Source organism: Heloderma suspectum, chromosome 1 (genome assembly GCF_057233095.1).
Source record: "Heloderma suspectum isolate Gila_16-S chromosome 1, 16-S_ref, whole genome shotgun sequence".
Taxonomy (NCBI): domain Eukaryota; kingdom Metazoa; phylum Chordata; class Lepidosauria; order Squamata; family Helodermatidae; genus Heloderma; species Heloderma suspectum.
Window position 1 is genome coordinate 156,686,302 of NC_139458.1, and position 15,961 is coordinate 156,702,262.

The following is a 15,961-nucleotide window of genomic DNA, read 5'->3' on the forward strand; positions in this document are numbered from 1 at the left end:
TATTCCGGGTGAATGACTGGCTACGAAGGTGGTGCCAACACAAGAGATTTGGATTCTGGGACAATGGGCTATACTTAATGGGAGATGGACTGCTGGCAAGAGATGGGTTGCAACTCACAAGGACTGAGAAGAATGTGTTTGGCCACAGCATGAAGAACTTCATCAGGAGGGCTTTAAACTGAATCACAGAATCATAGAATAGTAGGGTGGAAGGGGCCTACAAGGCCATTGAGTCCAACCCCCTGCTCAATGCAGGAATCCAAGTCAGAGTGTCCCTGACAGATGGCTGTCCAGCCTTGTCTTGAATGCCTCCAGTGTGGGAGAGCCCACTACCTCCCTAGGTAATTCATTCCATTACTCCCTAGGTAATTGGTTTCATCCGAATCCTACAGGGAAAGGAGATGTAAATTTGGGGGTAACAATGGATGAAGGCTCATGCACCACAACAGAGAGAACAGCTCTAATAGCGCCCAATAATAGTCTTCAAAAACATGTAGGAAGAAAGCCAGACTATAAAGCACATGGTCTTCAATGTCTATATACTAATGCCCAGAGTATGGGAAACAGAATAAACTTGAACTCTTAATATGAGAGGGAAATGATGACTTGATAAGTGTAACTGAAACTTGGTGGGATGACTCCCATGACTAGAATACAGCAGTTGAAGGATATAACTTGTTCAAAAAGAACAGGAGGAACAGAAAGGGAGGTTGAGTCGCACTATATGTGAAAAATACATATCTCTGCACAGAAATACAGGAGGATGAGCTTGGTAGCCCCATCGAGAGCATCTGGGTTAAAAAAAATGGAGCAAAGAATACAAGGAACATAGTGGTAGGAATCTACTACTGGCCACCCAATCAAGGAGAAGACGAGCATGAAATTTTTGAAAATCAAATAGCCAATGTTTCAAGGAAGCATGATGTAGTAGTAATGAGGGACTTCAATTTCCCTGATATTTGTTGGGAGACAAATTCTGCAAAACATGGCCCCTCCAAGAAATTCCTGACCTGTGTTGCTGATAACTTTCTCCTACAGAAGGTGGAGGAAGGAACTAGAGCAGAGCATTCCAAACTGTGTGCCGTGACACATTAGTGTGTTGGCGGCAGTGTGTAGGTGTGTCGCGCGAAATGCAGACAATTCTGCGGAAGGGCACCGCGGAGCTCCCTTATTCGCATTTGCTTCCCTTGGCCCCTCCCCCGGAACTTCCTAAAGCAGCTAATGTTAAAGCAGCTAAGGCATAGCTGCTTTAACATTAGCTGCTTTAGGATCATGTGGCGTCTTGACGTAGGGCGCATGTGATTGGCGGTGTTGGAGCAGTACGGCGAGGTAGAGGCGCGGGGCGAAGAGAGGGGAGGGGAGGCGCCGCCCTGGGAGCAGAGCTTGGCTGACGTGGAGAAGTGGGAGTGGCCACCAGCCCTGCGAGATTTTGAGCGCGCCCTTCACGGACTTCTGCACTGCGCTCCTGTGCGGCCAGGCCAGAGTAGCGCACGGGTGGAAACGCCGCCTGGGACTGGGACTGCACCAAGTGGGCCGTCCGCCATCTTGGCCAGTCGGAACGGAGCTCAGTGGAGGCCAGAAGCCTCAGAATCAGTGTGCTCCCAATCACCCAGGCGAGCGCAGCTGCAGGCTGTCACCCAGTCAACCCACCTGCTGCTGGCTGAAGGGAGGCCACCCTCCCAAACCCAATGTGGCAAACAGCAAGCCACCCACCACGTGGCACTTATGATTTGATTTCTGCCATTTATTTTTTATTTTTACTCTGCTGTAATTGTGGATTAACCACCCACTGGCTGTGTACCACAGGAGAGTGCTGGAACTGGACTCTGGACATAGGCATTGCAAATATTTACAGCAATATAGCCTTGTAGTGAGACATATATATTTACACCATTTTTGTTGGACTTTTGCTTCTCTACTTCATGTGTTTTTGCAGCTGAGCTCCTACCTGGGCCTATGTGTCCTAATATGTATTGTAAATACTTTAGTTAATTTTGTTTATTTTTCACATTTTCTTGCACATATTTACATACTGTTACTCATAAATGACAACAGTGTATGTTATTACCTTTCAAATCATATATTTTTAAAAATATAAATGAAAAGTTTTCATGAGATATGTTCTATCCCCATACATTTCGTTATTACAATTTATGTATGTGTCTGTATCTCTTGTAACGGGTTAGTTTAACCTCCGGTTTGCTAGTAAAACTGAATTACCGTGTCACGAAATGATGCATGTCTAAAAAGTGTGTCACCAACATGAAAAGTTTGGAAAGCTCTGAACTAGAGGATCATCTATTCTTGACTTGATCCTAACCAACAGAGATGACTTAGTGGATAAAATAGCAGTTATGGGAACTCTGGGAGAAAGTGACAATGTTATACTCGAGTTCTTGGTTCTAAACAAAGCAAAAGCTGAGTGTAGCTAAACGGGTACCCTGGATTTTAGGAAAGCCAATTTTAATAAACTCAGAACAATGATAAGTAAGGTCCCATGGCAAGTAACTCTAATGAGAAAAGGAATCCAAGATGGGTGGAAGCTTTTTTAAAAAGGAAATTCTAAAGGCATAATTACAAACAATTCCAACAAGAAAAAAAGGTGGAAGACAACAGAAGAAGCCAGTGTGGCTTCACAAAAAGGTTAGAGATGACCTGAAAACAAAAAGGACACATACAGGAAGTGGAAGGAAGGCCAAGCTACTAAAGAAGAATACAAGCAGGTAGCACAGAATTGCAGGGGTGGTGTCAGGAAGGCTAAAGCTGAGAACGAGCTGAGAGTGAGGGATGCTAAAAGCAATGAAAAGTCTTCAGATACGTGCAGAGTAAAAGACAGAGGAAAGAAATGGTGGTTCAGTTATTCAACGAGGATGGCAAAATGATAACAGATGACAAGGAAAAGGCAGAAGTGCTTAATTCTTACTTTGGCTCGGTCTATGAGCCCCCTGGCAAAGGTGAAGTATAGGCTGAAGGGGCAGGGTTGCAGCTTGAGATTGGTAGGCATATGGTCAAGGAACACCTAATTACTTTGAATGAGTTCAGATCTCCAGGGCCAGATGAACTGCATCCTAGAGCAATAAAGGAACTGGCAGAAGAACTCTCAGAACCGCTGTCTGTTATCTTTAAGAAATCATGGACGACGGGTGAAGTGCCAGATGACTGAAGGAAGGCTAATGTTGTCCCTACCTTCAAAAAGGGCAAAAAGGAGGAACCTGGGAACTACAGACCAGTCAGTCTGACATCAGTCCCTGGGGAAATTCTGGAGCAGATGATAAAGCAATCAATCTGTAAGCACCTTGAAAACAATGCCGTGATTACTCGAAGCCGACATAGATTTGTCAAGAACAAATCCTGCCAGACTCATCTGATTCATTTTTTGATCAGGTCACCTCCCTTGTGGACTGTGGGAATGTTGTGGACATAATATACCTCGACTTCAGCAAAGCTTTCGACAAAGTGCCCCATGATCTCCTGATAGGCAAACTAGCTAAAAGTAGGCTAGACGAAAGAACTATCAGGTGGACCCACAGTTGGCTACAGAATCAGACTCAAAAAGTGCTTATCAATGGTATCTTCTCAAACTGGAGAGAGGTAAGAAGCGGGGTACCTGTGCTCTTCAACTTTTGTATTGATGACTTGAATGAGGAGGTGCAGGGAATGCTTATCAAATCTGCAGATGACACAAAATTGGGCGGGATAGCTAATACCCTGGAAGACAGAAACAACATTCAAAGTGTTCTTAAGCTATCTTAAGGAGCGCCTCCAGCAGCACCAGACAGGCCGCTTAACAAGATCAGCCTCGGATGGCCTTCTCTCTGTCCCATCAGCCAGGACAGCTAGACTGGTGGGGACGAGGGAGAGGGCCTTTTCTGTGGTGGCCCCCACTCTGTGGAACTCCCTCCCTAGTGAGCTCCGTCATGCCCCCTCTTTAATGAGCTTCCGTCGTGCATTAAAAACGTGGTTGTTCAGGCAGGCATTTGGGGTGGGTTAGGGTATTTTAAAAAAAAATATGGTAGAATTTTATTGTTTTAAATTGTTTTATGGTGTGTTGTACATCGCCCAGAGTGGCTGGGTGACCAGCCAGATGGGCGATTAATAAATTTAATAAATAAAATAAATAAATAAAATAAATCTTGATAGGCTGGAGCGCTGGGCTGAAAACAACAGAATGAAATTTAATAGGGATAAATGCCAAGTTCTGCACCTAGGAAAAAGAAACCGAAGGCACAGTTACAAGATGGGGGATACTTGGCTCAACAATACTGCAAGCAAGAAGGATCTTGGAATTGTTGTAGATCAGAAGCTGAATATGAGCCAACAATGTAGTATGGCTGCAAAAAAGGCAAGTGCTATTTTGGACTGCATTAATAGAAGTATAGCTTCCAAATCCCATGAAGTACTAGTTCCCCCTCTACTCAGCACTGGTTAGGCCTCATCTGGAGTACTGTGTCCAGTTCTGGGCACCACACTTTAAGAAGGATGCAGAGAAACTGGAGAGGGTTCAGAGGAGGGCAATGAAGATGATCAAGGGACTGGAAACAAAGCCCTATGAGGAGAGACTGAAAGAACTGGGCATGTTTAGCCTTGAGAAGAGAAGACTGAGGTGAGATATGATAGCGCTTGTCAAGTACTTGAACTTGTACTTGCGTCACAGAGAGGAAGGCCAGGATCTCTTCTCAATTATCCCAGAATGCAGGACACGGAATAATGGGCTCAAGTTACAGGAAGCCAGATTCCGGCTGAACATTAGGAAAAACCTCCTGACTGTTAAAGCAATACAACAATGGAACCAATTACCTAAGGAGGTAGTGGGCTCTCCCACACTGGAAGCATTCAAGATGAAGTTGGACAGCCACTTGTCAGGGTTGCTTTGACTTGGATTCCTGCATTCAGCAGGGGGTTGGACCCGATGGTCTTATAGGCCCCTTCCAGTAATCCAGTAAATCCTACTTATAGGCCCCTTCCAGTAAAATCCAGTATGTCCTACTTAAGTTAAGTGTAATTAACTTAAGTCCCATTCATTTGAATAGGTCTACTCTAAGTGGGACTTATTTTGGATTTTACCCAATATCATTAGCGATATGCACTTCATAGAATCATAGCATAGAATTCATTCTATGAAGTGCATATCGCTAATGATATTGGGTAAAATCCAAAATAAGTCCCACTTAGAGTAGACCTATTCAAATGAATGGGACTTAAGTTAATTACACTTAACTTAAGTAGGACATACTGGATTTCACCCATTCGGACCAAAGAATAAAACATTTTAAATACATCCGAAGTAAGAAAGTAGCTAGGGAGGCAGTCTGACCGCTGAATGACAAAGGAGTTACCTTAGCAGTAATCAGATAAGAGGAGTGGTTCTCCTGGTAACTGGTTAAAGAACAGGAAGCAGAAAGTAGAAATAAATGGAAAGTTTTTGCAATGGAGGGAGTGTGCGGCTGCTGTAAAAAAGGCAAAACCTATGTTGGGCATAATTACAAAAGTAACTCAAAATAAAACTGCCAACATCATATTTCCCTTATACAAATCTGCAGTGTGACCAGACTTGGAATACTGTAAACAGTACCTCAAAAACGATATTGTGAGGCTAGAAAAGGTGCAGAAAAGGGCAACCCAATGATCAAGGGGGTGAGCAACTCCCCTATGAGGACAGGTTATAACATTTGGGGTTTTTAGCTTAGAAAAAAAGGCAGCGACCGGGAGGCACACATAACGGAGGCCATTAGCCAACGGGGTGCTTACATCCCTGCTGATTCTTCTGCTCCCTGCTGATTCTTTGCACAAACAGCCTCCACCATTTGTGCAATGGTGATTTAGTGCTTCCAGAGCAATCCGAAATGAGCGGAAATCTTCGTTTCTGGAAGGAGGCAGGTCGGCGGAGCTTGCATAAGGGAGTTCTGCCAACCTGCCTCCTTCCAGAAGCAAGCGTTTCTGCTTGATGTAGGGCTTCCCCTCGGAAGCACTAAATCTCTCTTGCGTAAGTGGAGGGTCCCACTTGTACAACGGAATTGGCAGGACCCACTGCTTGCGGAAGGGAACCGTCAGGGGCGTAAGTGCCCCCTTGGATACTGCCCAGAGGTGTATAAAATTATGCAATGTGTGGAGAAAGTGGATGGTGAAAAGTTTTTCTCCCTCTCTGATAATATTAGAGCTAGCTTCATCTGATGAATCTGAGTGGTGGGAAATTCAGGACAAACAAAAGGAAGTATTTCTTCACACAGCGCATAGTTAAACTGTGGAATTCGTAGGGATGTGGTGGGTGCCCGACTGCGTCCGGGAATTCGTCGGGCTCCCCCCGCTCACGACCCCTGGACTGCGCTTGCTGAGATGCTCCATGTTCGCCCCCCGCTTGTGTCCGCTCGCGCTCTCCAAGACTCACCGCGATCCCGTTCGGTGAGCACCCACCATTTTCGCGCCTTGGATTTCTACGTAAAACAGGAAGTTAAAAAAGGCGCACATTTAAATATGCGCAGTTTGGAGCTGGGAAAGCTAAATAAGCACAATATTAGAGGGATTATACCAACAAATCTTGCCCATACATTTCAGAAGGCAGCTGGGTTACTTTGGCATAACCTGATGTATGAACACACATTAAAATGTAGATTAGGTTAAAAGTATTAGATAAAGGAACAGATGGCATGTCAATGAGATAAGCAGTTCAAACCAAATCTCCATTAATGGTAACCAGGACATCCTGCACAGCTAGACAAAGCCCCAGTGTGCTTTTAGCTACACCCGGATCAGATCGTGTCAAGCTGGGTCCATGCTGCAATCAGTCCTAGGTCAGCTTCCACATAAAAGTCCCCTAATACTGTTTTCACTGGGAGAAGCTGATTTTAGTCCTATGCAACCCAGCCCTGAGCACCCTGATCTTTTATAAAAGTGAAGCTGAGTTAGTGCAGCTTCTTCCACTGAAGGTAGCGCAAGTTGTATGCTAGGTGTGTAAATCAGGTCTCCGTAAACTGTGACCCAATGAGCTGAATGCAGCCTGCCAGTTTTATACGGAAGCCCACTCAGACAGAGCTTTTATCCTGCCATTGAGATCCGTTACTCACGGAAGTTTGCGAGCCCTTTAGATGACATCAACGTCCAGGGCGTCTCCTGCACTAAATGACCTTTATTCCATCTTTTGAAAGATTGGAGATAATGAGCTATCAAATTACAGGGCTTGAGTTCCACTTGAGTTCCCTCCATGAAAAAGGGAAAGCCACAGGAAGAGGAGCTGGACCAATGAAACGTACGGAAGACTCAGATAAGGGGGGAAAGGAAGAGGGAAAGCGGTGGGGGGAGCGTGTGTAAAGGGAGTCCGTTGTGATTCTGCACTTAAAATGGAAGCAGAATGCTTTGTTTTAAATGCGGGATTTCAGGCTGGTATAGAGTTGCTTTACATCTGTTTGAGCTGCCTATCTGGCACTGAAATAAAAGTGAAGCCGGCCAGTGTTTAGCAGGCTAGAATATGCTCCTGGTGGGCTGAGTTCCACTGGTGGGTCTCAAACTGTGCAGGCTGAGTGTAAATGGCTCCATGGAGCCTAGCATGTCCTCCTGATGCAGCTCGGGTCACACTTGTGTAGGATGCACATAAAAAAACACTGTTATCCATACTTAATGCTCCCCTCCTCTGAAATGCGTGGTACCAAGGCAGGAGGAGACCCCTTGAAAGCCTCATCCTTTGGCTTGAGTCCCCTTTTCCCTCATCCCAGACCTGTAAGGGCTGGTTGTAGCTACTTAGCGGTGAGGGAAAGGAACTCTGCCTGCCTGTTCTTTGTGATTTCTTCACATGTCCTAGATCTGATCCCTGGCATTGCAAACAGGTCCCAGGGCTGAAGCTCTAGCTGTTGTTACCCCCAACTCCCATCAGCCCCAGCCAGCATGGCCAAGGACCAGGGATGATGAGAGTTGTAGTTCAACAACATCTGGAGGGTTATGGGTTCCCCCACCCATGTCCTAGTGGGTTTGAGCCCAGAAGGGCAAATATGAAAAGCCACTCTCTTTATTTTAAAATGCTACATTTTAAGAACTCATCTATCACATAACCCCCCAGAAAACATTTATGTAGATGTTATATTTTGTAGATAGCATGTTTAGCTGTTGATAGATAAAAAAGTAATTTCTGTCCAAAATAGCAGGCCAGAGCCTTAATTTCCTCATGTGAAATCAAGAAAATCATGAGGGCGGAAGAAGAGCTCTGCACCTTGGCCCTTTCCCAGGAAGAAGCAAATAGGACAGCTGACAGTGAATTGCTCTGGAGTTCAGGTAAAACATTGATTCTTACCTTTCTTAGAAGTGGATATGAAATGTTTTTGTCCCCACAGGCATCAAACCCAGCACCACTTGCTCAGTCTAAGCTTTTGGTTATGGCAATCAAATTTGACTGTGTCAGGAATACAGAACCTCTCACCCACGGGTCTAATCCAGTCCACAGAAGCTCTGCGCCTGGGATGCAGAGCCTCCTTGGGGTTTTCCAGGGCACAGGGATTGCTGCACAATGCTTTCTGATTGATAGTGCTAGGAGCCCTCTGTCTGGAACCACCCTCAGTCAGTTTTTGTTCCCCACTCCAGAGGGAGATTTAATTAATGGTTTCTTTGTATTATTGTTTTCTTTTTCTTTATTGTAAAATAAGAAAGGAAGAAAGAAAGAACTAGTCAATTGAAGAACAAAGAAAAAACAAAGACAGCAGCACTGGCCTATGAGTAAAAAATCCAAAACCCCAAATTCAGGGCGGGGTGAGGTGGGGGGAGAATCCAAAACCCAGAGTTAGGCAATACCAACCAACTAAAATGCCACAAAAGATTGTGCAAGCTTTCGAGTTCTCCAGAACTCTTCATCAAGCTACATTGGGGAAAGAAACAGAAACATTCCAAAATTAGGCCAGATCTTGTGGTCATGAGGTCTGCAGTATAAGCTCAGTGGGGCAACGCATCACTAATTCTACAGCCATACTGATCAGGAAGCAGTAAAATGTGCAGAACCTGCAAGGATGAAGTTTTAACCAAAGTAGTCCTTAAAAGCCTCAGTTGCAATTTGGTAGCCCACACTCATCTTCCTACTCGCTTAACAAGTAATAACTGGCTATAAATTACGCAAACCCTTTCCCAAGAGTTTCTAATGCACCACCCCATTTTTGGGTGCTCTTCAGAAGACTTGCTTGTTCTAGAAATTCTAAGCCAGTTTCAATTCTAAGCTTGTTTAGCTGTTGCGACTCACTTTTCTTGCGTTTCTGTAGTAATGTCTGAAAACAGAAGGAACTCACATGTCGCCTAGGTGAGCTTCTGTAATCTAATGTGATTAGTATATTTGGCAGCTAGAATGATTTATATCCCATTTTTATGGTATCCACAGAGGACCAGGTAAATGAATGTGTGTGTATAATGATTAGGAATGGTGCTGCCTTCTGGGAAAGAGATTTCAGAACTATCATTGATTGAAGAGTAATACTAGTTTGCTCCCTCTTGGTCTTGATTTATGATATTTTATTAGAATAGTAGTTTCTTCTGTCAACAAAACGGTGGCCTTGCCCTCCACATTTATCAGTGAGTTGAATTCCAATTATACTAATCAAACATGTAAACGTTGGGTCTGTGGGAACCTTTGACATTAATGGTCCTCTGTGTTTTCTCTCTGACCCCCACAATGCTTGATCTCTACATGCTGCTGGTCTCAGAGTCACACCGTTATGAATGGCATGTGTAATGCAAGACAACTCTACAAGCTCACCTGTCCTCTCGTTCCCTAGCACACTCACCAGAGTTTCTTTCATAAATGCTCCTGGAACTACATGATAAATGCCCACTGGGATTAGTTAGGCTTGCGTACCGCCAATTCCTGTGGTGTTTGGGTCGTACCTGATGCAGTCCTAAGTGATCTAAACCAAAGCATGTGCATTGCAAGATACAGTGTAAATAAAATGGAGCCCTTTGTATTTTCCTACCAGCTGGAAAATACCTGTGGCGTTGGAGAGAGAAGAATATGAAGCAGTATATATCCGAGTTATACTGATAATTTTTATGGAATCTGGGAGTCATTTATTAACTATTCTAATAGCAATAAGGACATTACTGCATGTCCATCAACTCCTGGAACATGTTGGAGAGACCTGTTAGGATAAGACTTTAGGGGGAAAAAATACATTTTGAAATATTTTCCTCTAGCTTTGTATACATATAATTACAATCAGTTTACTGTGTCTCCTAATTAATTTGGATTGATATTGATTGTGTATATCAAGTGTATCCCATGTTTGATCATTGTGTTATGTTTGATGTAATTGGATTTTACATCTTTTGTTAGAAATGTAAATTCAGTAAAAAAAACTAAATTATGTTTAAAAACATGTGGTGTTAGATGAAGGCTAGTACTCACCCTTGCTCTGCGTATTTTTTCTCGTGGCTGCTGTAGTGCCTGGATTGTGGCGAGGCCCTGTCCAGATGGGTTTGCCATGAACAGAGCCTGATATTGAGCCCCTCCCCATCTTTTCAAGCAGTGATATAGAAAGCTGTAGCTTTTGCTCAGATAGCCAGCGGTATGGGATTGATCAACTCTCTCCCTCTTCTTTTGTGGCCTTCCCTGACAACCTGTTTGCCATGAGCAGAGAGCCATAGAGGAAAAAGTTGCTAATACACCCTGGGCAGTTGTCTGCATTGGTTTTTCAACTATTGCTAATGCTGGCACAAATCTGGGAGTTTTAACTTTTTTTTATCCCAATTTGCTACAAACATACTATGAGACTACTATAAAGTAACCACAAGCTTTCCCAGAAGATAATCCTTATTATCTCTGCCATATGGAAAAATGAGGTCTAGAAATATACCAGAAGAAAAAATAAATAAAGCTAAGGTAATCATAATGACAAATTCTACAGTAGTTCTAAATTCCAGGCTTGCAGCTTGTATAGTGGCCACCAGGGCCTTGATCACCCTTTTGTTTTTGCTACTTGCTCAGGACGGCAGAGCTGCTTGCTTAGCAGCTGTCAGACCACAATACAATAAGCTGGTGGGTTATGTTCCTCTTGGTGGGTCACACATTGCTCAGACTTATTGTAGTGTTACAACTTCAGTGGGTTAATAAATGTAATTCTGTGAAAGATCACTCTAGAATTATAGAGCTGGAAGGGACCCTAGAAGTCATCTAGTCCAGCCCCTTGCTCAGTGTAGGATACAACTACAACATCCCTATCAGGTGGGCATTCCAGCCTCTGCTTAAATATGTTCAGTGAAGGAGAGCCCACTATCTCCCCAAGCAGTCTGTTTCACTGTCGAATGTCTGTTGTCATTAGGAATGTTCTCAAAGAGCTTCTCTACACAAGGCTGTTAATCCGTTGTATCTGCATTTGGTTTCACTGCAGAACTGAGACCTCAGCGCTACACGAACAGTGTTTCCTTTCCTGCTTTTCCACTACGTAACCTTTAGGTGGCACTGTGATACAGCAGAATAGTGCAAATACACAAGTAGAAACAGTGCTTTCTTTTACTTCACAATTAAATGCTGCATTTTCCCTGCTCTAAAAAAAATTCCCCCAAAGTGCTGGTTAGACACAGAAGCAAAACTGGAGGATCATGACATCATCTAAAGAACCTGTAAACAACAGTGAGTAGGGAATGACGAGCACACAATAAATGCCTTGTGTAGAAAACCCCTTAATGCTTAGCCAAAATCTTCTTCCCTGAAATTTCCACTCATTGGTTCTAATCCTGCCCTCTGGTCCTACCCTCTGGAGCAACACAGAACACGTCTGCTCCACCTCTGCACTTTGGCAGCAATCCTATACCCACATACCTGGGAATAAGCCCCTTTGAACTCAATGGAGCTTACCTCTGAGTAGACATGTGACTCACAGTTCAACTCTATACATTTCCTAACTCCTCAACCCCCACCATTTTTGTCACATTTCTCAGTGATTGTGGGACTGGAAATCAGAACAGGCTAGGTCTGGCAAAATTGTGGTTGCTTTCAGTCTCTTTTCCGTGCCCTTATTAGCGGGAATTTCTTTTGGAGTGCATTATGGGACATCATCTGGGAATTCACATCAGGGTAGAAGTCCTTGATGGCAAATGGCTGTGGCATTAGCATCAAATCCATAATATGCCTGGGGAGCAGCTTAACAAGTTGTGTGGGCAAAGAGTGCTTCTCTCAAGGTGAAATGTTTGATGCTTGAAAGGATTGTTTGACTCTTGGCTTTTTTCTCTGGTGGTTCGGTGTCAGTAAAGATTGCTTAAGAGATAAGATGGACCTGAGAAATAACACCCCCTTCTCTGGTTCTTGTTTCACACTGTAGCTTTCCCCAATGTATTACCCTCCAGATGTGTTAGACTACAACTCTTACCATCCCCAGTAGATCCATCCTGGTTGAGGGTGATAGGAGTTCTAGTCCAACACATCTGAAAGGCACTAGCTTGGGAAAGGTTGCAGAAGCAGAGACAGGATCTCCTTATGTTTCTTCTTGGTAAGGCCACTGGCTTTCAATGGTGTTTTTTGTTCTTGAATCTTAGGCAGATGCCTTGGAATGTGGGATAATATCACCTGCTGGCTGTCTTCTTCCGTTGGGCAAACGGTTAGCGTCCCATGCCCCCAAGCCTTCCAAATGGTAACTGGGCAAACAGGTAAAATTAAGAATGAGATGTAACATTGTCAAGTAGGGATGTCAGAGAAATCCACAACAGAATCAAATGTGATTGGATGTCTGTGAATCTGACCCGCAGATTCCACAGTGGACTGGCTTTTTCCAAGGTGCATGGATCCTGCAGACCTGCAGACTGATTTTTTATTTTGGGGGAATTTGTGCAAAATTGTGCTTGCGCAAGCATGCATTTGTGCAAGTGCCATTTGCGCGAATGTGCATCAGCATAAGTTCGCATTTGTAAATGAACCAAATTCTCATTAAAAAAAAATCTGGTTCTGCCAATGGGTGGATGACAAGATGAAAGACACCTGACAATCCATGAAATACAGACAGAATGGATTTAAGAAAATGTGTATATCCCTTCTTTCAAGAGACACCGTCTCTTGTACAGATTTTATTTGTACAATGTCACGGGCTAAAGCGTGATTCCTTAACATATTTGGAATGTGATATATCATATATTTTTTCTAGATTCTCATGAGTAGAATCTCTTAACAGGAATCTAGGAACTGGGTCCAGAAAAGTGCTGTGTTACTATCTCAGCCTTGCAAAGTATTGCAGAGGGGACCACCCACTTCCTGCTCTGGTCTCCTTGTCCTTCTGTGGCCTACCTGGCTTTTCCACTGCTGTTGTGTGTCATCCCCTTGTTGGTAATAAAAAGGTAAAAAAGGTAAAGGTGTCCCCAACCAGTTGTGTCCAACTCTAGGGGGTGGTGCTCATCTCCATTTCTAAGCCGAAGAGCCAGCGCTGTCCGAAGACGCTTCCGTGGTCATGTGGCCGGCATGACTGAACACCAAGGTGCACGGAACGCTGTCACCTTTCCCGCCGAAGCGGTATCTATTTATCTACTTGGAATTCCTTGCTTTCAAACTGCTAGGTTGGCAGAAGCTGGGACTGAAGACGGGAGCTCACTCCATCACGCAGCACTTGGGTCTCGAACTGCTGTCCTGCCGACCTTCTGGTCTGCAGTTCAGCTTCTTAACCACTAAGCCACCGCAGCCCCTGCTGTTGGTAATACTACACACCAAATCTGTGGATAACGTCTCCCACTAGTCATGTAGATGTTAATTCAGTCACTAGAGGGAGCTGATAAAAGTGAAACAACACAGCTATGCATTCACATTTGATTTTTTCAGTGTGTGGTACATTCTAGGGGTGTGCATCTGGTTCAGAGTATTGTCGTGGTCAGCGACTTAGCTGGACTTTCAAGGGCCACACTAACACAGTCTGCACTTGCAAAAGGCTTTATTCAGGATGGAGTATTGAATCACGGCAATGGTTCACCTCAGACATTTGAGTGACACAGAACGGAAATTTCAACCCTCTGATATAGTTGATAAACAACGTATGCTAAACTACATTCGTCTGTGCTCCCCCCTCCTGTATTTGCTATTCATCCTTGCAGTTTCTCATATAAAGCAATAATGTGTTACGCTTCTCTACTTGACACCTAGACGTAAGTTCATAAAGTTACGGTGACTGACAGGAAAACACCAGCTTAACCGCAAGCTCTATAGGAAACTACAGAAACCCACAAACTACATCCTGTTATTCTTCACCTCCTGCATTAAGCTAAGCCCTCAATAAGTATTCTTGCCTTGCATTCTTGCCGTAATCTTATTATGGCCACTAACTTAAAATGGAGTCTCTTTGGCCAAAGCTGAATGTCCATTATAGCCGTTACAGTTCCCCTGTTTGAATCCACTCCGCGGAATCACAGACCTGGATTTCTATTAGCTTTTGGATTTCAGCTTTCTGTTCTCGTTCAGTCTGTAACGCCATCATAATCATGGTCTTCATCTCCTTTGCAGAAATTGTTTTTTCTGCCCCCTTTGTTCTTTTCACACAAAACACCTGCCATACACAACTTGGAACCAAACAAACAGGAGTAGCAACAACAAGAACCCAACCAGGATCTATTTTAGAAGAGGCTTGAGCCCACTCAGCCAGTCAGGTAACCGCTGGTCAGCCTGCCAAGACATTCTTTTGCTTGACCAGAATCCCTGGGAATGTTTGTTATCTCCTGTCTTTTTGCAGCATGCTCTAGGGCATTACTAACTTGGGCATTTACCACTTCTAAGTAGCTGTTCACAAACAATATTAATCTCCCATCACAAAGGGTATTGTCTCCATAGCAGAGCAAAAAATTAAATTCATCTTACTCATAGGGTTGGTAACATTTTCTAACATTTTGTGAGCTTCATTAAGGTCTTGTTTATTTGCTGTCTATCAGATGGAATGGTGGAAACCATTCTCATGCCAGGGACTAGCCATGCAACATAACAAGTTCGCTACCACCTGGTAGGGAGCTTCTTATATGCCCAGGTGTCATATACAAAATACTGGCCTTCATCTGCAAGCCAGTTTGCACCTGGTCAATGAAGGAACTCATAATTTCCTGTAAAGGGCACTCTGTAACTCATTGTACTGGGGCCTGTGACCCTTGTTCCGTTTGGGAAACAGTTTTCCAGGTAAGATTGTGTGCACACTCCCACTGTCTGGCTGCTGTTTCCCGTGTTATTATGTATGTATGGCCAACATTGCATCCTGTGGGGTCACTTGTGAGATTTTCAGAGTCTAAAAACGTTCTGAACCTATATGCACGCTTGGTGCCATTTAGGAGTATTTTTCCTTGTGTCCCCCCCCCCCCCCGAAAATGGTCCATTGACAATAATTCTTTCTTACAAACTTATTGTTCCTTTTCTCACTTCCCAACAACAAACTCCTGTTTGGACAACAACAGCCAGATATTTGCCTATGTGATTGTACCCAGCCTGGGCCCATGTGCAATTTGCAGTGATCAGTTGGCCCAAATGGAATAGGAATCATTAGCACACCCTGCATAATGCATGTGAGCATACCCCACAACTCTGTTGTTCTGTCAAATTGGCCACTCCTCGTATCCATTGGATGGCCAGGTTCCCATTATAGGAAAGAGTGGGGGCCCATAAGAACATGAACACAGCTCTTATTATAAGCCAAACCATTATTCTACTTGGGCTTTCCTGTTTTGTTCTTTGTAAAGCCAACACAGTACTAGGACCAATAAGAAAGTTATGGCATAATCATCTAACCCTGAAGCTGGTTTTCTAGGGGCTCCTGTACATGGGTTTTTTCCCTAATAGTCACAGATTTTATAAGCTTAAACAAAGAAAATAAATGCACAGCAACAGCAATTATACAGCAGTATTATTATTTTTTTGCTGTCTTCGATATTTCGTTGTCTCTTCACTCAGACAATTTGAAAACCACATGAGCAGTCTGAATATCACACTCCAGATGAAAAACAAACCACACATGCAAGCGCCAGCTGCTCTTGTTGAGGGCTCATTGGTCTT

At 43.8% G+C, this 15,961-nt stretch overlaps 1 protein-coding gene across 1 annotated transcript in view; it reads left to right on the forward strand.

The window, feature by feature from the left end:
- The first annotated feature begins 6,256 nt into the window (after positions 1-6,256).
- SCTR (secretin receptor) overlaps positions 6,257-15,961 on the forward strand; it is a 31,323-nt gene continuing 21,618 nt past the window's right edge. Inside the window, exons 1-4 of the mRNA XM_084860492.1 lie at positions 6,257-6,399; positions 7,707-7,710; positions 8,130-8,259; positions 12,493-12,603. Coding sequence (XP_084716618.1) covers positions 6,257-6,399; positions 7,707-7,710; positions 8,130-8,259; positions 12,493-12,603 — 388 coding nt within the window. The remainder of the gene's footprint in view (positions 6,400-7,706; positions 7,711-8,129; positions 8,260-12,492; positions 12,604-15,961) is intronic.